Here is a 25,115-nt window from a genome sequence, read left to right as displayed (position 1 = left end):
GGTGAACCTGCCAAAAGGGCCCAGTCCAACAGCCATGATACATTATTAAAGATTTTGTGGCATTGGCTAAAACAGGACAATCTATAATTTGACATAAATGACTTAATGCCACAAATTAGGTGTGATGGATTACGCATTTAGCTGTGGATTCTGGAAGTTATGAAAAAAAAACATAATATAATATTGCTTACCTAGTAATATTTTGTTTTTCTCAGTTCACCAACCCTGCCATGCTAAGGGTTCCTTCACCGTATTAAAGAAAGAGGCAATAGCAGGGTTTCCATCAGCTGTGCCTCAGCTGAAACGTACCATGAAAACCTTAACCTGATGACACTTCCTTCACTTGGTCACCATATGAGTGTGATAGTCCTCCTCCCATATTTACGGTAGGGTGACTATCACTGGAGTTCCCTGCCTGGGACCACAAAACGATGAAAAGACCCTGCTCATCAGCGCAACCGATGTTTTTTTTTCTAAGATCCAACTCTCCATTTGGGAGTTTATTTTTGAAAAACAAAATAAATTATCAAGTTGACACCATAAACATGGGGCCTGCGTGGAAAACTGTTTAAGAGTCAGCATAACCTCCTCAGAGGCGGTTGCAAGGAAGGCTTATTGATCTCCAATAAGGTGGAGGGGATCTCTACTGACCCAGTGGGCTGGTCTACCACCCACCACTGTCTGAGTGATAGCCTTTGTGTCATCTTGTGCTCACTAATAGCAAAGTTAACACCCACATGTTAATTTGTAATATGAAAAAATACAAAGCCCTGCAATAATTATATCGTCTTTTTGCACTAGGTTCTCAACTTAACCCCAAAGATCTCTTCGGGGCTGTCAACACCAACATTGTCTTCTCTATTATGTTTGGAAAACGCTATGATTACAAGGATGCAGAGTTCCTCTCTGTGATACACACATCAAACGCCTGCTTTCATGGAATGAGCACCTTCTGGGGACAGGTAAATAATGTTACTCCTAATCTTCAATATTGTTCTCCATTGTAACTGGTTACATTAAGTATTAGCAGTTTAGCAGCACAAATAGATGTATGCACTGGATTACCATAGGTATACAGACATAGAGGTAGTGTTCAGACACTTGAGAACATTGCCAGGAAGGAGTATGAAGGCATGAATAAGAATGTTACATTTCTGACTTTTGCACAATCTGTTATAGGTTACATAAAGGACTTAGCTGCACATGAGCAGTCGCTATTTCATGAGGTGTGAGCTGACAACCCTTTGTCCTCCATTAGGCAGCAGTTTTGAGTACATTAAACATAAAACTTTAGAATAGCAAGTTGTTCATTTAATTTGCTCATGTGAATGGGTGGCTAAAGTTACGTAGTGTTTTGGGGCCTTTCTTGAACTAGAGGTTTCCTGCATGATACATGAGGGGAGATGTTCATATAAAATCATTCATGCCCTTATCTAGAAAACCCCTAGTTGTGAAAGCCCAAAAGAAAATCTACATAACTTTACAGAGAGCACATATTTTTGAAGGACAAGTTTTCACAATGCTTTATGACGAGGACCTCTTTTTACAACCTTTTCAAAGTATAAAATTACCTCACGCAGCTTTCCTTTCTTTGTCTACTTTATCTAGTAACTCACAAGGTAAATCTACATGATATAAGTGCTTACATAGAAAAAACTTGCAAAGGATATGAACTCAGATATGTCCATACAATTTCTGTAAGTGACATTGCGAGAACAGTAACAGGGGACTTACTAGGATCCCGTTTTCAGTGCTGTACCTTCGCTGAAGAGATCCATGTGTTCCATTTCGGGGTCTATAGCACACACATTAAATAGAGGCAGTGCATGTTTCGTTGCCAGCAGAGCTTGAAAACACTAAAGGCAATTGCTGTTTTCCATTTGGATTACACCTCAACCTGAAGGCGTGATTTCACTAATCTTCCATGTACCTCTTTTACCCATGGATTTGTTGACTTCCACCAAGTTATGCATCTAATTTTGGTGTGTGTTACTTGCACGCTGCATCATGAAGGCAAGCACTGTACTGCTGAGGTGATTTTCATTTGTGGATCCTCCGGCTACGCACCTGCTGCAGCGCCCTGATCCTAGAGTGGTTCCTCCGCTAAGACGGAAGAGCATCACCCCACTGTTCTAAGAGCAGAGCAAAGTAAAAATAAAATGATTATAAGAGAACGTTACAATATTTTTTTTCATCTGCCTTTAAGATCAATGTTAGGGCTGGGCTGTGTGACGCCAGCAGAGGGAGTAATGACGGCTGCACCCACCATAAGTGTGCACAACGGTTTTGCCAGCCTTCTTGGGCTGGCCAAATAGTCATGCACACTTTGAATGATCTCCACCCAGGCCAGGCTGTATTATAGCCTGAGTGTAGAACATGCACCGCCTCCCAGTCCCTCTCTGAGCGCCGAACCATGGCACTCAGACCAATAAAATGCTGCTGTAGGACAGCATTGTGATTGGCTAGGAGAGACTGGTAGCCTGGGTGCCTGATCCTGCATTTATTTTGGACTGTTTTCCTAAGTCTTTCTCAATAGGTCTGCTCTTTTACTCAAAGCATAGAGCAAGGGTGTCATAAACAATCCATCAGTTAGGTGTTAACTTTGCTTTGCTTTTAGAAGGCTCTTCTGTGTGCAGCAAAATGTAATAAATATCAATGTATGTATATGGCAAAAAATGCAACTTCAGCACACTGGTGTGGGGGCAGAGAGCAGTCTAAAGAACCATGAACGATAGTGGTGTTAGAACCATTTTTTAGGTCTCGCCTGACCCAGCGCATGCGCTGGTCTGGCGAGACTTATTGAGAGGGCTCCGAAAAGTGCGACCAGGCCTGCCTAGAGCTACAGTGCAGGTGCGCGGGCGTGCGCGCTGCGCTTTACCGCAAATACTTTCACTTTTGCGGCCACACGGCCGCTTTGATGTTTGATCGTGATCTCAATCACTTTCTCTTTCGCGGCCGCACGGCCGCTTGGCATAGCCAATAGGTCTCGCTTTTGGGACCTTATAAGTATTTAGTTATGCAACTGTTGCATGGCTAAACACTTATAAGGTCCCAAAGGCGAGACCTATTGGCTATGGCAATGCTTGTTTAATGTGGGGATGGTGCCATCAATGTTACAACAATGGAGTGAGAGGGGCTGTGAAAAATCCATGTATCACTCAAAGAACAAGTGTAGAAAATATATTAAGCAAGAATGGTAAGAATGTAGTAATAAGTACACTGTGGTAAATAATATATTACTAAAGCATGATGTGCTAGTTCACTGTTATTTACAGTCGGCCCACACTGAAATGGCTGCTAAATGGTCACAGATGTACAGTAATACTGATGCAACAATACAGCATATTAATGATAATGCGTGAAAATCGAGTTTCATCCAATATTTATCATTTGCACACTAGTAAGTTAAGTGTCTTGATTTGATCCTATAAAAATATGTGTTTCAATTACACTTCAGAATTACAAAAATGCTTCATTCATGTTTTCCTACCTGCTGATATAGTCTGAATTATATGTACAGTTAATTTATAGGTATTTTCTTTGTTGTGCCTAAAAAACAAATGGCATCCTATAGCCATTCCTTTCACATTCTCTATACCCCAGCAAGATTGTCATGTGTTCCACTTTACAAAAAAAACTCTAATTTTGCACCCAGAGAAAGTAAAAAACAATCTCTATGTCAAAAGAATCAGCAGAAATTTAGCAGACACATACCAAGGCATTTCACCTCTGTTGATGCAGAATGTTAGAGTGTGGAAATTAGGGTGTGAGGGAGAAAGCACAGAAAGAAAAAGCAAAGAGGAGAGATAAAAGGAAGGAAAAGGAAAGAGAGAAGAAACGGGTAGAAAGGAAGGAAGCCTCAAAGGAAAAGAAAGAATGAAGGATATAAGAAAATGAGTAGGATATTTGGGGAAAAAGAAGAAAAGAGTATAAAAGAAAAGAGAAAGGAAAACTGAAAAAGAAAGAGATCAATAAAAATTAAAATAGTTTTAAGAAACAAAATAGGACAAGAATAAAAAAGATGGAAATAAATGCATAAATAAGCAAGCAGGAATAAAAATGGTAAATAAAGGAATAGAGAAGATAGGAGGCACGGCAGAGTTGTGGAGAAGAAAGAAAGCAAAATGGTAAGAAAGAAAGAAGGAAGGAAAGAAAGAAAGAGAGATGAAAGAAAGAAGGAAGGAAGGAAAGAAAAAAGGAAGGAAAGAAAGAAAGAAAGAAAGAAAGAAAGAAAGAAAGAAAGAAAGAAAGAAAGAAAGAAAGAAAGAAAGAAAGAAAGAAAGAAAGAAAGTCCAAGAAGGTAATAAAGAAAGAAAAAAGGTAAGAAAGAGAAAGAAAGAAGGTAAGAAATAGAAAGAAAGGAGGGAAGACAGAGAAATAAAGTAAGAAGGTAAAAAAGAGAAAGAAAGAGCAAGAGGGAAAGAAGGTAAGAAAGCGAGAAAGAAGGTACGATAGAAAGAAAATACAAAAGAAAGAAGGTAAGACAGAAAAAAGGAAAGAAAGACGGTAAGAAAGAAAGAAGGAAAGAAAGAATGTAACAAAGAAAGAAAATAAGAAAGAGAAAGAAGTAAGGTAAGAAAGAAAGAAAGTAGGTAAGGTAAGTAAGAGAATGAAGGTAAGAAAGAGAGAAAGAAGGTAAGAAAGAAGATATGAAAGAAAGATGTTATGAAAGAAAAAAGAAAGAAAGAAGGTAAGAAAAAGATAAAAGAAGGTAAGAAAGAGAAAGAATGTAAGAAAGAGAAAGAAAGAAAGAGAAAGAAGGTAAGAAAGTGAGAAAGAAGGTAAAAAAGAGAGAAAGAAGTTACGAAAGAAGGTATTAAAGAAAAAAGAGAAAGAAAGAAAGAAAGAAGGTGTGATAGAAAGAAAGCAAAATGGTACAAAAGAAAGAAAGAAGGTAAGAAAGAAAGAAGGTAAGAAAGTGAGAGAAAAAGTAAGAAAAAGAAAGAAGGTACGAAAGAATGTAAGAAGGTGAGAAAGAAAGTAAGAAAGAAAAAGAAAGTAAGAAGATGAGAAAGATGGTAAGAAGGTGAGAAAGAAGGTAAGAAAGAGAAAGAAGGTAAGAAAGAAAGAAGCTATGAAAGAAAGAAGGTACAAAATAAAGAAGGTACGAAAGAAACAAGGTATGAAAGAAAGTAAGAAAGAAAGAAAGAAAGTTAGAAGGTACAAAATAAAGGAAAAAGGTAAGAAAGAAAGAAAGAAAGAAGGTAAGAAAGAAGGTAGAAAAGAAAAAAGGTAAGAAAGAGAAGAAAGAAGGTAAGAAAGAGAAAGAAGGTACAAAAGAAAGAAAGATAGAAAGAAGGTACGAAGGAGATAAAGAAGGTGCGAAAGAAAGAAAGAAGGTACAAAAGAAAGTAAGAAAGAAGGTACGGAAGAAAGCTAGAAGGTACAAAAGAACAATTTTCTAAGTCAAAATCATAAAAGTTTATCCAATATTTATAAATATTACAGATGGCAAAAGTAGTTATTTAATCAGATTCAAATCATCATCAATATTGTCTGAAAATAAAGCCCATTGCAAGAGGTCCTAGTATAATTCAATAATGAGGTAGCAGAAATCTACTCAGATAGAAAGTCAAAGGAGAGTAATCAACAAGAGGAGCAACATGCAGTCAGCCTCTGAGAAAAGAGATAGAAAGTCATAGAAATGACTGTGGTAACTCAACGAAAAGTCTTTAAGCATAAATCAAATAAGCAGACTATCATAGAGTCTGCCTTTATAGAAACAAGCAAAAAAGCTTACACACATCCCACAAATGGCACACGTTTAGCTTTAGAGAAGAAAAAAAAAATGCACAGGATATGGCTTGAAGTGCTATCATAGAGCTATACTAACAAAAATACATGGCATACCAATCATCATCGAAGAACTTAGCTAAGTAAGTTATTTTAGGAAATGTCTAAATCATGGATACATGTAAAGCACTCTTTACCCTAATAACAAGGGGAATGCCATTGCACTGTTGAAGCAAAACAAACAATAAGCCATTTAAAAAATGAATGAAGATACAGTTGTGGCTTGGACAACACCGGCCTTGAATATTGCAGCATACAAAAACATCTTGTGATGGCTTCCTCCTAAGGCACACAGATAAATACATTTTATTCATTACAAGAAAACAGCACCATGAAATGAATCCCTTTTCAACTATTTTATGAAAAAGAAAAACACAGACGAGAAACTTGCACATAACACACTTGTTCATGCAATTTTAAAACCCACATTCTCTTCAGCAAATCGAAAATGTCAATGCAAACAAGCAAAGGCCCAGTAAAATTAATTTGCCGACTATTTAGGCTTACTAAAACACACGTAAGTAAAGATTAATTTCTAATTAACCAAACGTTGTCAAGTTCCCTCTCTGATTTTTTAATTAATCACAAACTGCATTGCTCTATTCTGCAACAATTTATCCATCAGTTTTGGTTTCTTCTACTTTGTCTTCTCAAAGTCCTTCCTTTCATGGTAAAATTGGTATTTAATGTAGTCAATTGCAATATCTTCCCTCTTTCTTTTTCTAGTCATCGTCTTCTTTTCATAATCCGATTTCAAAAAATCCCTTGAAACAGATAACTTCTAAAAGTTTTTTTAGACTAAGTAAACAATTTAGAATAATAAAATATATTATTGTAGCAGGTTATTATCCTTTTTAATAAGCCACTACCGACATCACCAAACCATTTACTAGTCCTTGCAGTTCCTTTTGGAATAGTACCAAGTCATAAACCAATCATTTCCCATGCACCAGTCTCTCACAAGGTTTTAGCTTCATCAGAAACTTTAGTTAAATTATCAATATGCTTATTAATTAACATGCTAATATTGGTGACTCCTCCCTTGCAGCAGATTCCATCAGCACAACATCTCCACCTCGGATTGTTTTTTTACTCAGTGACTTGTACGTATAAGCAGACCTGGATGGGGATATATGACTACTCTGAACTCCGCAGAATATTCAGAATGGGGGCTGGTGGCAAACTATGATACCATACTTGATCCTGCTTGACAGAGAATTGGGCTAAAAAGCCAACATAAATAGTGGATTTGCAGGTGGAGAGAATCCTGGAGCCGCACAAGAGAATCCACCCCAGCCAAAAAGAGAATCCAGCCCACAGCTTTGCACCAACCGTGAGCCACTGCTGACTGTGTGTGCGAGGAGCGCTATGAGCGCAAGGAGGATGCAGATACCGGTCTGAACTCCATGCCAGCACTCGGCTGACCCCCGGCTGAGTTTTATACAGCGGGGGGGTCCTAATTCTGTTTGGCTCCGGTGAGCTACAGGCCCCTGGTCTCCAGGGCACCAAGCGCCGAGAGCGGCCAAGTACGAAGCAGAGCACGCCTCCTGCCTCCTGCCGCCTCTTGCCGCCTTAACCCCCGGCGGTCCGGCGGCCCGGCTGCAGCGTGGTCATCGTGTGCGTCACTGCAGACACCACAGAGATCATGTGAGCCTATTAGCACTACCACATCACTCCCACAGTACGCACAGCAACCACAGCGGAAACCGCAAGTGCAAACCGCAATTGCTATCAACGGGCAGTCGCAGTGAGTGAGTGCCCTCAGCTTGATAAGGTTGGGGACAGCCTACAACCTGCCCTGCGCGCCCCGCTGGCCTCCCTTCCATTTGCTCCTTTGCTCCCAGACACTGACACCCAACAGCAGACCGCCCCGGGGGAAAGTGTATCCAAGCAACCACGCCTCTCTTCAACTGTCCAATTTTGGCACAACTATACCATAACTTTGCTACATCCCGGCACATACTGTAAAACCTGGACCACCAAGCGAAGAAACTCCTCATTGGAAGGCAACAATTGGAACGTGGTGACGTGGTGTAACGGGGAATAACTGATAATAGCAGCTATCAGATACAGAAGATGTAGCAGATAAGGCAGCAAAAGGCAGCAAAAGAAGCAAACCCTTCATAATCCACCATTAATCTACCAACAACTGACAAATTTAAGCTGATACGTTTTGGGGTGTATTACCTTTCCAATTCATAAATCCCAGCCATTTTGGAGATTTTGGCTAGCTTTGCAACCTGAGAACCTGCCATAATATATCATCACCAACCACACCTAGCATCCCAGGACATCAACCAAGACTCACCAAGCCCTACTAAGCGTTTCACTCAGCAAAATGGGTCCCAAAAGAAAGGGACGACTGTATACGATCCCTGAGGAGAATGCCAATAGTCACACCTCCACCAAAATGATCACTAGGAGTAAATCGCTAACAGAAACCCCCCACAATATGCAGCAAGACACAGAACAAAGGGGGTCAATCAGACACTTCTTCAAAAAAACTGTACCCCTAGCAAGGCAGCTCCAAGGACGGGCAAGCCCACACAGATCAGGATACATCATCTCAGGGCTATGATCTGCCTACCACCTCAGCGAGCAGTCATCGACAAGCTGAGCGGACAGGCCTCCACTGACGCTCTCCCTCCAAAAGGAGGTTTACCTCTCTGTATGGAGTCCAGTAAGTAGCTGAGAATAGCCAACTCAGTTGGTATGCAACGTGACTCCGTTCAGTCCAATGGACTACCTAGGCAGCAATCATCTTCCCCACTCACAGATAAAGGGCATGACTCCACAATGGGCAAGGAAAATGTAATATCCCTGATCAAAGAGGGACATGCTATTGGTACAAGGTCGCAAATTCACCAGTCGAGCGACCATGGCTCAGATCTCTAGAAGCCGGAGAGCACTGCGCTCTCACTAAGGCCAACAAGTCCATGGGAGTATCTAATGGACTTGCGCTCAGAGTCCCCAGTGGCAGGGGAGCTCACAGCATCGTTCCTCCAAAATCTAGAACAAAAGATCGAAAGAACCTTAGAACTAACCGCTAATTTGCTTGCGTTCGGGCTACCAGCACATCCACAGATCTCCAACACAAAAACAGACCATTAAGACAGCTTTGAAGCTGATTTGCAGAACTCACCTACAATTGCAATAAACAGCGATACCAATCGAGCGCTACTCTGGCAGTCATCTAAGATGGAAGTCCAAATAGATCTTCTGCAATTGATTGCTGGTCGCCTAGTCAGCATAAGTTCCAGGGTGGAAGACCTGGAAAACAAGGTCACCTAATACCTGGTCTCTAACCCGGGGGAATGCTTCTGTTCCTGCTCAATCCTCATGGAAAAATGGGCGTCTCTGCCTGAGGTGCTAGCAGGTATAGTAGAGATAGTCAAAGGAAGCAGGGAGACCCCGACGACGAGTATTATGATAGATAGGGTGACGGTAAATAATCACCCTAAGTCGGCGAGACAGATAGAAGGATCACTATCAGGCCCGAAGACAACGGCAGCAGCCGGAACAGGCCAAACAGCGTAACACAGGATCAAGAATTCCGCCCTAAGATCCAAAGAATTCCAAGGCACTCAAAGCCCAAATAGTGGGGGAAGCAGCGGCAGAGGCATCCTGGCATGTGACCTGCAAGAACATACTCCCAATAAAATGGCCATTACAGAAACCACGCTATCAAGGAGAGCAAAAAAGAAGTTAAAGAAACAACTGAAAAAAACAAAGTTAAGAGGGAGACAATCGCAGATATGGAAGATTGATGACCCTCCCCCACAAGGGGATGCTAAAGCCAGCCAGCTCTATCCAATCTTCATGGCCAAAAACTGGGGCAAGAAGGACCCTACCACCACCCAGCCTCCCGGAGACCAGCAAAAGCAGCTAATCTTATCAAGCAACACCACTACAAAGGGCCAAAAGCCCCCGGCACGCTCAGGCCAGCCCATGGACATCGAAACAATAGTGGAAATAAGCCCAGCACCCATCATAAGAACTCTCCAGCCTGGGACGGCAACAACGACGCCGCAGCTGGGCGGCTCTAATGCATTCCGACTAAACCCCGTGCATCAACCCAGAACATGGAGGAATCAAGGCAACAGAAATAGTTCTCAAGTGGGACCTGTCATAAACATACTAGGAAGCACAAGCCCTGAATCAACCACAGTAGAGCACGCTCTAGGAAGGGGAAAGGCTCCCCAAACTTCAGGACTCCCAACAACTGTCCATGAAGTGGTACTAACCCCGAGATTTCACAGCACGGGCCGCATGACATCCTGAACCAGAGCAACATTCTTCGCCTCTTTAAACATCTCCCCGCCCTCGACCAGATGCAAACTGAGGATCTAGAAAGGGTGAGATTCTTGAACAGCAAGGGGGACACACACAGCGACTCAACTGTGGTGGGCCTGAATAAAAGGAAACACAACTAGCCATCCTAAACTACCCCACACAACTTGCCGAGTGGGGCATTGAGGTTCAGCCCCGGGGGCTCCCAAATTATCCATATGTCTTAGCACCTGAAAATGGGGGCAAGGGCCCCTGGTCGGTCTTGCACGGAACAGATAGCTCTGAATTTCCTTGCAGAAGACGGAAGGGCTCCAAGGATCCAATAAGCATCAGGATCTTATGCCGAAATAACCAGCGGGTCATCTGCGCAACTGCCCTGAGACAGACACATGCGGAATCCGAAGAAAAGAGCAGCAGCATCCCTAACAGCTGGGACATAAGGCCAGACAAGGGAGAGGTCAGGGGAGGATCACCTCTCACGCAGCAGTTAACCATAATCTCATGGAATATTGCAGGGATCAGCGAAATCCGTGAAAACAAAAATGTAAAGCAATTCTTGGAAACCAGAGACATACTCTGCTTTCAAGGGACTTGGGCACTGACTTGCACCCTACTGGCGGGGTACCATGAGCATTAAGTGTCAGTAACAAAAAGGAACCTCTTCGGCCGGCCGTCTGGTGGTCCATCAGTTTTTATAAAACATGCAAGCGCCCTCGCTGTAACAGTCATAAATCTGAACTCACCAGGGTTGCAAGCTGTACAGATTGGTGGCCTGAAATTGAACGCACACCCACTGCGCCTTCTGGTAATAAACTGCTACATCAACCCGGCACAGACCACCATGAAAGACCAGATGGAGGCACTGACACGGAAAATAGATGACCTCTTAAATTAATAAAAATCATTTCAAATCATCTTAGCGGGAGATTTCAACTTGAAGAATCTGGAAAAAGTCGAATCTCCCCATGGGGGTCTGGGGATGAGCTGCTCCCCTTTATGACCTTCTTGCCAATCACAATCTAACCACAACCCACGCATGGAAATAAGCACGTTCAAAGGCCTGGCGCCCCCAACGGACCTTCTGGGACCACTCCAGAATTGACTACATCATGGTCAGTGAAGCAATGGCGGCCAGCTTGAAAGACTTCGTTGTCGTGGATAGGAACGAAAGTGACCACAGGCCATTAAGTGAGGTGTTTTAGCTGGAAAGACCCTCAGCCACCATCCTCCAAGTCATCGGTGAGTCAAGAGGGGACGAAAAACGTCTTCTGAGGAGGATCAAATGGTCGGATAAGATAGACAAGAAGCTCCAAACCTCGTTGGATCAGAACCAGGTAGCAAGCTCATCAACATCGATCTTACCCATAAAGAAGTGGGAGAATATAGTAGAGGATCTACAAGAGAAGATCTGTCAACATCAAGCCCCCAGGGCTAAAGCCCAACCTACTGGTGGAAGCATTTGCGCATCCAAAGACATACGTGAAAGTAAATGGCTCCCGCGAAAGGCACTCAGAATAAAGAAAAAAGGGGGCAGACAAACGGAAGGTCCATAGGTCGCATCACAGAGGGCAGCACTAAGAAAGAAACTGTGGGAACACAAAAAAGACCACATAGAGAGGGAATGGCTGAAAGTATTCTCCCTGCTGAAGCAGAAAAATCCAGCAGGATTATGGAGACATATAAATCAGCTGAGCAGTAGAGGGTTCCTAAGAGAAAATGGAGTAGCAGAGCCAGACTGGCTGCCCCATGTGAAGCAATTATATTCAATACCTTCTTCACATAGAGCCAGCTCTGAAGAGACCACCATCTGAGCAGGACAACCTCAACGCTCCAGGTCAAAGCCAGGAGTAATGATTCCTAGTGCTAGCACCACGTCCATGGGCCAGGAAGCACAGGCAGAGGTGCATTGCACACCGTCAGTTCAGATAAACCCTCAAATGATAATTAAGATCCTTAAGAAGATGAAGAACGACGGTGCCCCCGGGCCCAATGGGCTAACAGCACAGGTCTTCAAAAAGGCCCCTGACTTTTGGGCAACAACATTAACCCCTTTCTATAATTAAATTTTTGCGACCACCAAAACCCCTGATTCTTGGAGGGGCTCCATACTGGTCCCTATATTTAAAAACGCTTGAAGCCATAAAATTATAGGCTCATCGCCCTGCTTGATCTGGAAGCCAAGGCCTACGCCCGCCTCCTATTGAAGGATCTTGAGACTTGGGTGGAAGAAAAAAACCTCATCCTCTTCCACCAGACCGGCTTCAGGTCACAATCATCGACCATGGATAATGTCCTGGCGCTAGCGCTACAATCAGCCCAGGCAGCAAAGAAGGAAAAGCCCCCACTTTTCTGCTGCTTCATCAACTATATCACAGCCTTCGCCAAAGTTGTATGCAGAAGACTATGGGGGAAACTAAAAAAAATGGGGTATCCCACCAACCTCTTGAAGGCAATTATATCGCTATACGAGGACACTTGGGTACGGGTCAAAACAAGCACCAGAGCCCCCCAAAATAACAGCGACCAATGGGTTAAAACAAGGTTGCGTGCTGGCCCCCACCCTTTTTAACCTGTATACGGCAGACTTGGGGGACGGCCTGAAAGGAGCCAGCCTGGTAGCACCAAGGCTAGGAAGCATGATGTTGCCGGTGCTACAATATGCCGACGATACCGCCATAACGGATCACACAAAGGTGGGCCTCCAAAGAGTACTAAACGCATTGAACAGCTATAATAACAACAACAATCTGACAGTTAGTACAGTGGCAAATTGGAAATCAGCTAATCAACACAGCGGTGTCATATAATTGCCTTGGGGTTTTGCTTACGGAGCGAGCCAAGCCGAACGCCTACCTGAAACAACAGCTATCTAAGGCCAAAAAGATCACGCATCTTCTAAAGCAACTAAGCCTACATCTGGTAAACCCTTCGGCTCGAACAATATTGTCCGTTTTAAAGGCGAAATTGCTGCCAGCTATTAGCTATGGCCTTCCCCGGCTCAATGGACACCCTCCTCAACTCAGGCCAAGGTATATAAATCTGTGCTCCTCATTCCTAGGTCAGCGAGGATCTCAAGACTATGATTGTAGCTAGGCTTGGCAAGGCCAGACCTGAGGTGCCAGGGGGAGATCATAAAGTTATACCTAATGATTTTAAAGGCCCCAGCAAATTCTCTAAGACAACAATTCAGATCCATCTTCGAGGGGCCTCTCTCGGCCTGGCACACCAGCCTTGGCAAAGCTCTCACCACACTGAAGATCGAGGAAGAGAGAATCCCGCGGCCAGAAATTCCTTTGAACGCTTGTAAAAAAGCCATAAATAGACAAGTGTGCAACATATCTTTTGATTTAGACTACGACTCTCTCCGCTCGAGTACCCTTTTAGACCCACTGAATAATTCCTATATGGTGGGGAAACCACAGGTCTACCTAAGTGAGGCCCTCATCCCACGAGCCCTAAGTAAGATTCTTTTTTATGAGACTAAGCATCATATCTCCCAAACAAAAAAGGACGTTTTTTACTAATTTTAGTCTTGTTGATGGTTTTTCCTTTTACTGTAAAGATTTTAATTAAATGTACAGTTAATAAATAAATACAATACATGCTAATATCGGACACAGATGTACAACATTGCTGAACCTTTATTATGCAGCACACACCATGTTCTTTCACAAGTAAAATATCCAAATCAATCATATTTAGTATAACTATTGCATGAATGGCTACATTGTTTTCATTAGTTTTATTTAATGCATCTACAGTATTTGCAGCCAAATGATCCACTAAAGTAGAAAACATTTGAATTTTCACATCATTCACAGCAACACCAATAGGAGGGATCAACACACCAAATATATCAATGAGCACTTGATCAAACCCATGTTTCACTCTAATGAGACTTGTTTCAGTTCTCTCATTCTGTAAGCAAATTAACATAAGTATTTCCTGTAAAATTTCCAACAGAAACATTTCTATGTTTCAGTCTTCTATCTTTTATAGCATTACAGTATATGAAACATTGTATCGCAGAGGCACGTCCAATAGGATAGTATTGAGAGTATAGATAGTAACCATCCTCTTTCTATAAAAACTTTCAAAAACGAAATCACTAAACAAAGTGCCAAAATATAAAAAAATAAATTAAAAAAATGCTATGTAATTAATTTCAGTTTTCAAAATACGTTGATACTAGCAGATAAGGGCATGTAAATTAGCAATTAATTTCATACAGTTCAATGGAAACACAAATCTATCTTCTGCTGGATACCTAAGGTATAATATGATTCTATTTCAAGGCTTTTCAGATTCTTTGTCATTCAGATCTATTGCTAATTCAATTGACTTTTCTCCATTTTTCTTCAAACTGTCAAGTCTGTGCAAAACTCTTTTTCCTTCTATCACATCTTTAGGCCAAACAGATAGCACCAATCTTCCATCTTAAGTCAAACCACTTTCATAATTTTCATCTTCACTTGTTTTCCCACAGGCACAACATACAACTAGAACACCATGAGTTGCTTTTCAGGTTTTCAGAGTTTGAGTTTTTAAGTTTGATTATGTGGTTGTTGTATTTGTTCTTCCTGAACCTTTGTTCCCTGCCCTCTGAATCCAGGTAGAAAACTCAAGTTTGCCTCTGTGAATTAGTGATGTGTTTCAACACTTCTCTATTTGCAGTCCTCAATCTCTTTCTGTAAAATGTGTGGATCCAATGTGGCAACCCCTCACACATCATAGCAATAGTCATCACCAAGGTCACTTGGTAAGGGTCTTTCCATTGAGCCTATAAAAAAAATTATTTTTACCATGTTTTCTCACCACAATTTAATGTCCAGCCTTTAGGTCATTGACAAATTTTTCACTTGTTGAAGGTGTAACCAAATTCACCTGGTGAGAGATAGAACAACCCAGATCATCCAAAACTTTGCAGTAATCCAGAACCAGATCATCGGCATTATTCATAAGTACAGCTAAAGGAATACCGTAAAGCTTCATAGCCTGCTCCATTAGGACTTTTGAGAGAGAAAAAGCCTGTTGTAATTTTGGGGGTGCTCCACAGACTCAACATACCATCACAATCCAAACGTGTAGTCCCATGAAAATATCTTGCCATCAGCAACAACATGGAATCAGGCAGTGTGACTCTCTTATCACTTTACATCCAAATCGCATTATTGCTCTTTGCACTTCCTGCTTTCTCTTATCTTTTCTTTTTATCCTCCTGCAATCCATTTTGCAGTTCCCTCATTCCTCAAGTGATTGAGCTGACATTGACAAGAAACTATTGAAATTTTCCATTACACATTTGGATTTTGTATTTGTCCCTAATGTACCAGACGGAGGAGAACAGTACTTCGCAACCTCCTCTGCAAAATTATTGCCCACTGAAACTATGTCATCTTCACTCTTGAGTGCAGCACATTCAACAACAGAAATCTCTTTTGGAAGTTGTACGGCTTCGTACAAATCCCAAATTCTTGGCCTATTAACCCCTTCCCTGCGGGTGTATATCCTCCGCGGTGTGGGGGAAGCAGGGGCTTCTGCACCGCTGTGCTCGTCAGCTCGTCATGACTCACAGTGGAGCTGTGTTCATGACGAGCTGAGCTCGTCACGACCCCGCCCACAGGTTAATTCTCCCACACAGGCGGGGAATTAATCGTGCGTGGGCGGGACGCGGCAGTTATGATGAGCTCAGTTCGTCATGAGCACAGCTCCACTGTGACTCATGACGAGCTGAGCTCGTCATGCTGAGCTCGTCATGAGCACGGAATGAGTTAATAATAAGACAGCCATTTGCGACCACAATTAGCCAAAGTCAAAACCATATTAGCTATCTGTTATAGATTGTAGAAACATGCTCTTGTTATTGTGATCAATTTTGCTCCTTGTGCTGAAGATACACTACACATATATTATACTTCCCTAATATGTTATAGTGCTAACTGCATATGATGTGTGCAGAGTTCCATACTGGTCTCTGGGACAAGACTTACCAACAGATAAAATAAAAACAGGAAATACTAGTTGAACATCCTGAGTATCTGGTCTTGGTTTGGTGCACAATTCTGTCACATCAATACCGTTTACTATTTTAATGCACCTCAAAGTACAGAGAGGAATAAATATTAGAGTGACAGAGAAACTGATCTTTACAAAAACAGTTTAACTGCATTTCCCAATCCATCAAACAAAGTCTTAAACTAGACTGTTTTGCAATTTATTAGTCTGCCTTTTTACATTCTAGAAAAAGAATCCCAGGATTTTGCCTCCTGTATGTTTTCGCCTAGCTTTTTCATGGTCCATGATGCCAGCGGACGTTGTGAGAACAATGTATCCAAACTAACGAGATGGCAGCAGATTGTTCTGCACCTTCTCCAGATTCTTCCATTGCACATCAAACCATGGACTGATTACACCACACTTGTTTAGTCTGACAGTGAGGTTCACAACAATTTTCCCAGCTCGGTGATCATCAATGATTTCAAATTCACCAATGTAACCATGTTTCATTATCACAGTTAAGAAACGCATGATCAATTTGGAGCATGGCCTAATCAGAACCTGCTGTTTTCCATGTTTTTCTGAATTGTTAATGCTTTTCAGAGCATCTGCAAGTACATTTATGCGCACCATGGTGCCGGTCCTGTAATATGGCAAAAAAAGACACTGTCACATCAATTCAATTATGGTCACTTTTATCTATTGGATCATAAAGTTCTTTCTTTGGTAATTGCAGAAGTGTGCAGGATTTAGTTGAGCTAACTATAACTCGCACCCCACAATGCACTTCTTATAACCGTACATATTACATCACTCATGACATGGTCAGTGACATCCCTGTGTGACATCTCAAATGTCATTATTGATGACATCTCAAATGACATTACTGATGACATCATTCAGTGACTGTGAGTGTTTCAAAAAGGTTTATCAGTGTTAAATATTTATTCCAAGGTGTAATGGATGCATGTTTGCAGATTGGTGGAAAAAGGAGGGTATGGCCTCTAACAACCTCTCAGCAATCCAGCTGTGTGGGCCTTACTGGAGGTAACAAGAGGAGTAGTTGGCCCCCAAGGATCCTTAATAGTCAAGGGGACTACATCCTCCCACTAGAAGTGCACCAGGAGGCTCATTTGCAGAGTGGTGTTACCGCCAGTAAGTCCCACACAGAAGAACTGCTAAGAGCTTTTCAGAGGCCAAGGCGCCTTTCTCCACCACTCTGCAAACATGCCTCTTTGCTCACTACTGATTGAAGAATGAAGTCCTCTTTACTGCGGAGGGACATTGGGTCAAAGAAGCCCTCCTGGTATCTCCTGTAAGTCCTACACAGCCGAATTCCTGAGAGTTGGTCAGAGGCCCAGCCCCCTTTCTCCACCACTCAACAAATGCAACAATTACTTATTAAAAAAACATAGAAATTCACTGAAAAAACAAAGGTTACAGGGATGTTATAGTCAGAAATTAGCATTTTAAAAACCTTAGAAATCACAGAACAAACAATGGTTACAGGGGCTTTATAGTTAGGAATTAGCACTTAAAAAAACCTAAGAAATTCACTTAAAAAACAAAAGGTCGGAGGAACGTTATAGGTCGCTTCAGATTTCACTCTTACAAAACCAGTGAAATTCATAAGTTATAGCTAGCTGAGCCCCTTCAATGCACTGCTTATGACCTCATGTTACACTACTCATGGCATGGTCAGTGACATCACTGATAACCTCTCAAATGACATCACTAATGACATCATCCACAGAATCACTGACTCACCCATTTGCACCCCCATAGAACCTGGATACGCACACTTATTAACTGGTGTGAAAAATATTTTTTGTATTTTAACAATTAGAAATAAGAACCTTAACTATATATACATTCACTGAAAAAAACAAAAAATACAAGGACGTTTTAGTTAGGAAATGGAATTGAAACAACTTTAGAAATTCACTGAAATAATCTAGAGTTACAGGGAAATTATAGTTAGGCTCTGGTTTTACTCATACAAAACCAGTGAAATTCAGCAGTTATAGTTAGCCGATCTGACCAAAACTTGTACCCACACAATGCACTGCTTATGACCTCACATGTTGCATCACTCATGACATGGTCAGTGACATCACTGATGACCTCTCACATGACATCACAATGACATCATCCACAGACTCACTGGCATCCCCATAGAACCTTTCATAATCCACTCCCACACAACCATCCACAAACCCATTCACAGACCCATAACAGTACTTACACACCCACTCACTGATTCATAGATCTCTACACACATCCACTCACTCACCTATGTAGCCACTCATACACCCACTAAGTCACTTATACAGCCACTGACATATGAACTCATACATCCATACAGCAACTCACACAGTGAGTCAGTCACCCATAGAGCTACTCACATACCTAATCACTCACCCATAGGTATATCACACAGCCATTTACTCATACAGATACACACACACCCTACTAATACAGATGCTAACACGTACTTACTCACATAAACAGTGATTGACAAAAGCACACACACCCACCAATACAGCCACTTTCACATTCACTCACTCAAATACCCCATCACTCACCTATACTGCCTTTGACACACCCAGTTACTCACCCATATACTATTGACACATCCACTTACTCACCCACACAGCTATACACACACTCACCCATGCAACCCCTCACACATGCACTCACTAACCCATACAGACACTGACTCACTGTTAGAAATGGGGGTCTCTAGTTGGCAGAGGTAGGTATCTTTGTCCAAATCGGGACCCTTGCTTCTAGTCAGGGTAAGGGGATACACACTTTAGATAACCCCTGCTCACCCCCCTGGATAGCTTGGCGCAAGTAGACAAACTTATCCCAAAGACGAGTACACAAGTTGTACTCAAAACACATAATAATACAGTGATAAAACCTCAAATGGGCACCACACCAGATTAGAAAAATAAAGTATCTTTATCGAAACACAACAAGACCAAACCGACAAAAATGTGCTGCACAGGTGTGATAAGTGGAAATCCGGGATGCAGCGGTGATCAATGCGGCTGCGTGGAGCAAATCTGCGTCAGTTTCTTCAGCCAAAATTGTTTGATGAGTCGGTTCTCGCAGTGGCAACAGGCGCAGCGTCGGTTCTGCAGCGGCGCAGCGGTGCATGGACATTCTGCTGCATTGGAAAAACAGCTGCAAGAAGAGCGTTTCAATTTCATCAGTTCTGTAGGTTTCTTCCTGCTCCCAACAGCAGGAACAACCTCCAGAGGCCCAGGACTTGAACAGGCACCTCCTGGCATGTCAGAACTCTGAGCAGCAGAGTTCAGGGGGGCTGGGGGTGAAGGCTCTGTGTCCCTGAGACTACAGAACAGGAGGCCAGCACACACGGGCCCTTGGAGATCGTCTTTTAGCAGGTTCAAAGCAAAGTTCCAGTCTTTGTCCTCGCATTGTCAGAAACAGCAACTGCAGGCCAACCCCACACAGCACACAGCAAAGGGGCAGTACTCCTCCTAACAGCTCTTCAGCTCTTCTCTTTGGCAAAGGTTCCTCTTGAGTCCAGAAGTAATCTAAAGTTCTGGGGTTTCAGGTGTAATACTTATACCCCAAAATGTCTTTGTTCTCTTTGTGCATGATGCAGTATGACCGCAGGGGACAGAGACAGCATTGTGCAATGGAGACAGGCCTTATTCAGGTGCAAGGAAATCTCCCCAGCTTTAAGTCATCCAGGAAGGGCCAGGCATACCTCAACCCCCCTCAGTGGCTGTCTATAGTGAATGGACATCTCCAGACCCTGTCACTCCAAAAGCGGACAGTCAATATATAAACAGACAGAGGCACAGAGAATGGTTAAGCTACAAAATGCCTACTTTCTAAAAGTGGAATTTTCAAACTCACAATTTAAAAAACATCTTATCTAAAAGATGGGCTATTAAATTCTGAGTTCAGGGAGCCAAAACTCTATTCCTCCATCTTGTCCCAATGGGAAGTTATACTTGTAAGATGTTGCAAAGTATTTCCTATTCTACCCTATGGGGCAAGGTAGCCTTTCAATAGTGAAAAATTAAATTGGCAGTATTTCACTATCACAACATGTCACACACACAAGTACATGTCCTACCTTTCACATGTACTGCACCCTGCCCATGTGGGTACCTTGGGCCTACTATAGGGTTGCCTTACATGTAAGAAAAGGGAAGGTTAGAGCCTAGCAAGTGGCTGCACTTGCCAAGTCGACATGGCAGTTAAAAAATGGTACACAGAAAATGAGGTGGCAGGTCTGAGATAACTTTTCAGGGCTACTGACGTGGGTGGCACAATCAGTTCTGCAGGCCCACTAGTAGCATTTGATTTACAGGTCCTGGCACACCCAGTGCACTTAAATAAGGACTTAATAGTAAATCAAATATGCCAATCAGAGAGAACCAATTGTATCAACAATATAAACAGGGAGCATTTTCACTTTGGCACTGATCGGCAGTGGCAAAGCGCCAAAAGCATCTAAGCCAGCAAAAATGAAATCCAGCACAGCATCAGAAATACAGGAGGTAGAGGCAAAAAATCTGGGGAAACCACGCCAAAGATACCAAGTCTAACACTCAGCCACTCTCTCATCTATACAGGCAGTTACACACACCCTCACCCACTGTACACTCAGACAACCATACAGGCTTATTCAACTCTGGTTGAACCTATTGCATTTTTGATGTTTTGGTCATGATTTTCTCAGAAAAAATATTCTTTATTTTAATAAACCTGCTTGGAGTATTTTTGTATTTTTCTTCATTGTTCTACTGTATGTGTGTTGACAAATACTTTACACATTGTCTCTTTAGATAATCCTGACTGCTCTATGCCAAGCTACTAGAGGGTGAGCACAGGTCATCTTTTATGTTTGTCTAGTTTACACTGACTAGGATTGTGGCCCATACTTGGACAGCATGCAAACCTGTCAACTAGAGACCCAATTTCTAACAAGCACCATGACAGGTTATGGTACTGTATAAAAATATGAAATCAAAAAAGTAGAAAAAGTAAAATGTATAACATGTCTTTTACTATATTTACCTTTTCCCTAGATGTATGACACATATCCACATATGATGGATTTTCTACCAGGACCTCATCACAAAATATTTAAACACCTACTAGATCTTAAGGCCTTCGCTGAAAAGGCAGTGAAAATTCACCAAGGGACTCTGGATCTCAGCAATCCTCGGGACTACATTGACTGCTTCCTCATCAGAATGGAGCAGGTAAGTGAGGTGTCCTTCAAGTCAGGCACAAGTCGTTAGGCTACAATAACGTTGACCATTACTAGATAAGCAGGCTGCAGCACTGTAGACTTTTACTGGAGGTCCCACAGGCTTCCACTACTGCCCGTCAATGTCAGAGTACAAGAGAAACAGTTAGGGTATCAGAGCCATGACTAGGGCTGTAACCACATGTATGTATTTAAAAAGAGTCATTTTAATGAATGTGTAGATGTGGACATGAATACTTGGAAATTAGTTTTCCACTAAGAATGTCTAGCTTGAATTTTTCTTCATATCACAAACTATGATCTGCTGGAAATTTCTATTTTCTCAATCTTTTACCAAACCCCTACAAATGATCTGAGCAGATCTCTAATTCATGTGTTTATAGTTATGTGTTTCTGTTGTTTCAAGGGTGGGCAGTTGATTCAGGCTTGATTCTCATCTTGTTGACTGTGAAAGGGTTTATACATATTTAGGGGCCGATTTTGACGTCAGTCAGAAAGCCTCTGACCAGCGGTCAGAGGCTTTGTGACTGAAATCTCCAGTTTGGATTCTGATATTCTAATTTAAATGTAGGTGGTCAGACGTCAAACCGGCCGGTCATTATGGCTGGAATCCATCAGGCTCAAGGAGCCCTTCGGTCCATTGGAGGCTGCAACATAATCCCTTAATGAAAGCGTTTACACCTTCGGGATTACAATGTCGGTTTCCAACAGGCTTTTCATGCTGGGCTTTCTGAAATGAAAAACCTGTTGGAAGACCCCCTTTTCCCTGGGGCCTCCAGTTGGGGGCCGGGGGGGCACCTATTTTGGTGCCTGCCATGTGGTGCAGGGACCTTGAGGTGCCTGCCACGAGGTGCAGTGATTAGCAGAATCAGGAGTATGCGACCGAACCATGTGTGGTCGCATTGTAATACTGCGGTCGGGACCGGAGGTCAGTCGGTACCGAATCCGCGATGATGTTGGTTGAAGGCATGTTCGACCGACATCATAATCAGGGCCTTAATGTTTTTGCATTATATCAAAATTAACATGGAAACAAATGTTCTCAACTGTGTAAAATTCACACTTAGATTAGCCATAGCTAATGTAGGTCTGTGTTTAAAAGGGCTAACAGATGCCATTTTCCCTCATGACACCTGAACTTTTATTTCTAGGCATGCTAAATTTCAATGCAGTTGAACATGGTGTTCTGCTTCTTACTTTATCATGAGCACACATGTTTATTTTTATATAATCATTGCAGAATGTTCTAACTGGTAATTGTTAGACCTGTCAGCCCTTTGGGTGGTCCCTCCTCATCATTATTTATTTTGTCCCACTTTTGCCTCAAACCCTGTTAGTATTTTTCCTTTTTGGGAACCACCAGACTTTTTAGTGTTGATGCAGGGTCAGGGAGCCATTTTCCCTACCCCTGGAACTTCTGTCTGAGGGCCTGTAACACAAAATGGTGGCCACCCATTGTCACCTGAGACATAGCTGGAACCTACTAGTACCTTCCAGAACATTCTAGAACCCTGTGACAGTGTGAGGCAGGTTTAGAATGTTGGGAAGCCAGCTCAGAGTTGGCAGTTGGAGTAGGCAGTTGGCACCTGACTGGTGAAGGGAGAGCAGCACAACACTGAAGGAGGAAGGAGTGAGGCAGCAGGGGTGGAAACTTGTGCCTGGAGTGGGGTCCAGAAACCCACCCTTGATACTAGTCCCTACTGACTGAGCCCAGCCTAGAGCCCTGTGTGGGATAAAGTCAAGAAGAACCAACTCAAGGACCTGAACAGCCGGAACAGGCCTTGAAAGTAAAGAACAGCAAGTTCCTGACCTGTCTATTGGTATCTTCCTGGAGTCCGACGCCGAGAAGCCTAGAGACCTGGGGCCGGAGGTGAAGAAGCGGCGCTGACTGGAAAGCAGACGTCGTACCCGGAGCCGCCAGAGGTCGAGAGAGGGCGCCGACGGAGGTCGTGGAGACACCAGAGGTCGAGGAGGAAGTCACCTGAGGTCGAGTGTGCGGCGTCGACGGGGGAGTGAAGTCCGCCCTCCGGAGTCGCCGGAGACCGAGGTGAATCGTACCGGAGGTCGGGAGTGGAGATCGCACTCCGGAGTCGCCGGAACCTGAGGAAAGGAGCACCGGAGGTCGGGAGTGGAGATCGCACTCCGGAGTCGCCGGAACCTGAAGGGAAGAGCACCGGAGGTCGGGAGTGGAGGTCGCACTCCGGAGACACCCGGAAGTAGGGAGATCGTGTCCCTGTGACGCCGGAGACCGACATCGAATCGAGGCTGCCCAGCGACATCGAGCCGAGGCCGCCCGCCGACATCGATCCGGAACCACCTCACGGCGTCGACAGGAACTGACATCGAGCTGAGGCCGTCCGCCGACATCGATCCGGAACCGCCTCACGGCGTCGACAAGAACTGACATCGAGCCGAGGCCGGCTAGCGACATCGAACCGGAACCGCCTCACGGCGTCGACACGACTCCGGCGGAGTCGGAAGTTCATAAAGAGGGCAGTAAGTGGAATAGAGGGCGCCTAAGGCCCTGTGGAGCCCTAAGAGACCATCCTAGGGGCTAGAGAGGTGTTAGGACCAGCCTGGGAGTGCCAGGGGTGGACTGAGACTGATACAGTGACCTGTGTGAAGGGTTGTGTAGTTTGGGAGAGCCAGATTCCTAGATTACCCTTGATCTACCTCAGTTTTAGCCTCAGCCTTATCCAAGCTAGGTGAGACACCCTCAGGCCATCCACATAACCACAAGCTGTGATTGGGCCAAATCAACCCTTAGTACCTCACAAATGTGACCTGATTTGAAAGTGGTCTGATGGCTTATATTTATTGAGAGTATTGTATTCTTTGTATTTATCCTATTTATTGTCTCACAGTATTTATTCCCTCGCAGTATTTATTTGCCTATGTATTTTATGCACATCTAGTTATTCATTGATTATTTATGATCTGAGCTTATTTATTTGACCTACCTTTTTTACAGAAGAAGCTTTGTGTACTGTAAGTGTGTTATTATTTATTTAACCTGCAACTAAGAGAAAACAAGATAAACACAGATATATTTTCATAAATTTTTACGGTGTAGTGTCGTTTTTGGAACGGATGCACGCATGGTTATTGTGAGGGTGTGACGTACTCTTAACACGGTGCCTGACCCCCGACCGCTCGAGCCAAGCTACCCCTTGTGTTGGGAAAAACCGGGTGACTGCTAACCCGGTTGCCCGGGGTTTTCTAACATAATTGGTGTTCAGCGGTGGGATAGAGCTGTGCTTGTGTCCACTCGACAATAACTGTGGGTAGTCCATAGGCCTACACCGGGAGTTTTCTCAAAGCGGACTTCCTAATTCTGAGTTTTGTTTTTTCCAAATTTACTCTGGTGGTGGGAGGAGGTATTACAAAAGGTACCCCCCCTGCATAGCTTCTGTAAACACCTGTCTTCTATTCTGGGGAGCAAAATGGAGTTTGTGTTGGAAGATGTGGAAACTTACACTGTGGCCCAACACAGAGAGTTTTGTCAGCGAGAGGGGGTGTATTGTCCCCCAGGTGCCAAGTAGGCTGAACTCCAGACCAGCTTGAGGGCTTGGGGGGAGGCACGACGGGAAAGTAAGGCTGAGCAGGAGGACAGGGATGGAGAGCCTGTTAGCGAGGGGGCTGGGTTGTACCAACCTGAGGTGGGGAACCTGTTAGCGGGGCCCAGAATACTTTCCAGGAAGGGCAGCACTGTCTCTAGCGGTGGCTTATCTGAAGCAGAGTTAACGGACCGGAGGGAGAAAAGACAGCTCACATG

General features: G+C 43.3%; 1 protein-coding gene and 1 pseudogene across 3 annotated transcripts in view; one reads left to right on the top strand and one right to left on the bottom strand.

The window, feature by feature from the left end:
- The window catches only part of LOC146798100 (cytochrome P450 2G1-like), a 437,543-nt gene that overhangs the window by 128,994 nt on the left and 283,434 nt on the right, over positions 1-25,115 (top strand). For all 3 annotated transcript variants that reach the window (XM_085625320.1, XM_085625318.1, XM_085625319.1), the window contains exons 5-6: positions 802-962; positions 21,156-21,332. In XM_085625320.1, coding sequence (XP_085481446.1) covers positions 802-962; positions 21,156-21,332 — 338 coding nt within the window. The remainder of the gene's footprint in view (positions 1-801; positions 963-21,155; positions 21,333-25,115) is intronic.
- On the bottom strand, positions 16,286-16,725 carry LOC146798101 (small ribosomal subunit protein uS8 pseudogene; annotated as a pseudogene).

This window comes from Triturus cristatus, chromosome 9, assembly GCF_964204655.1.
Source record: "Triturus cristatus chromosome 9, aTriCri1.1, whole genome shotgun sequence".
NCBI lineage: Eukaryota > Metazoa > Chordata > Amphibia > Caudata > Salamandridae > Triturus > Triturus cristatus.
Note: the sequence above shows the minus strand (reverse complement) of the source record. Positions and strands in the feature narration are given on the sequence as shown.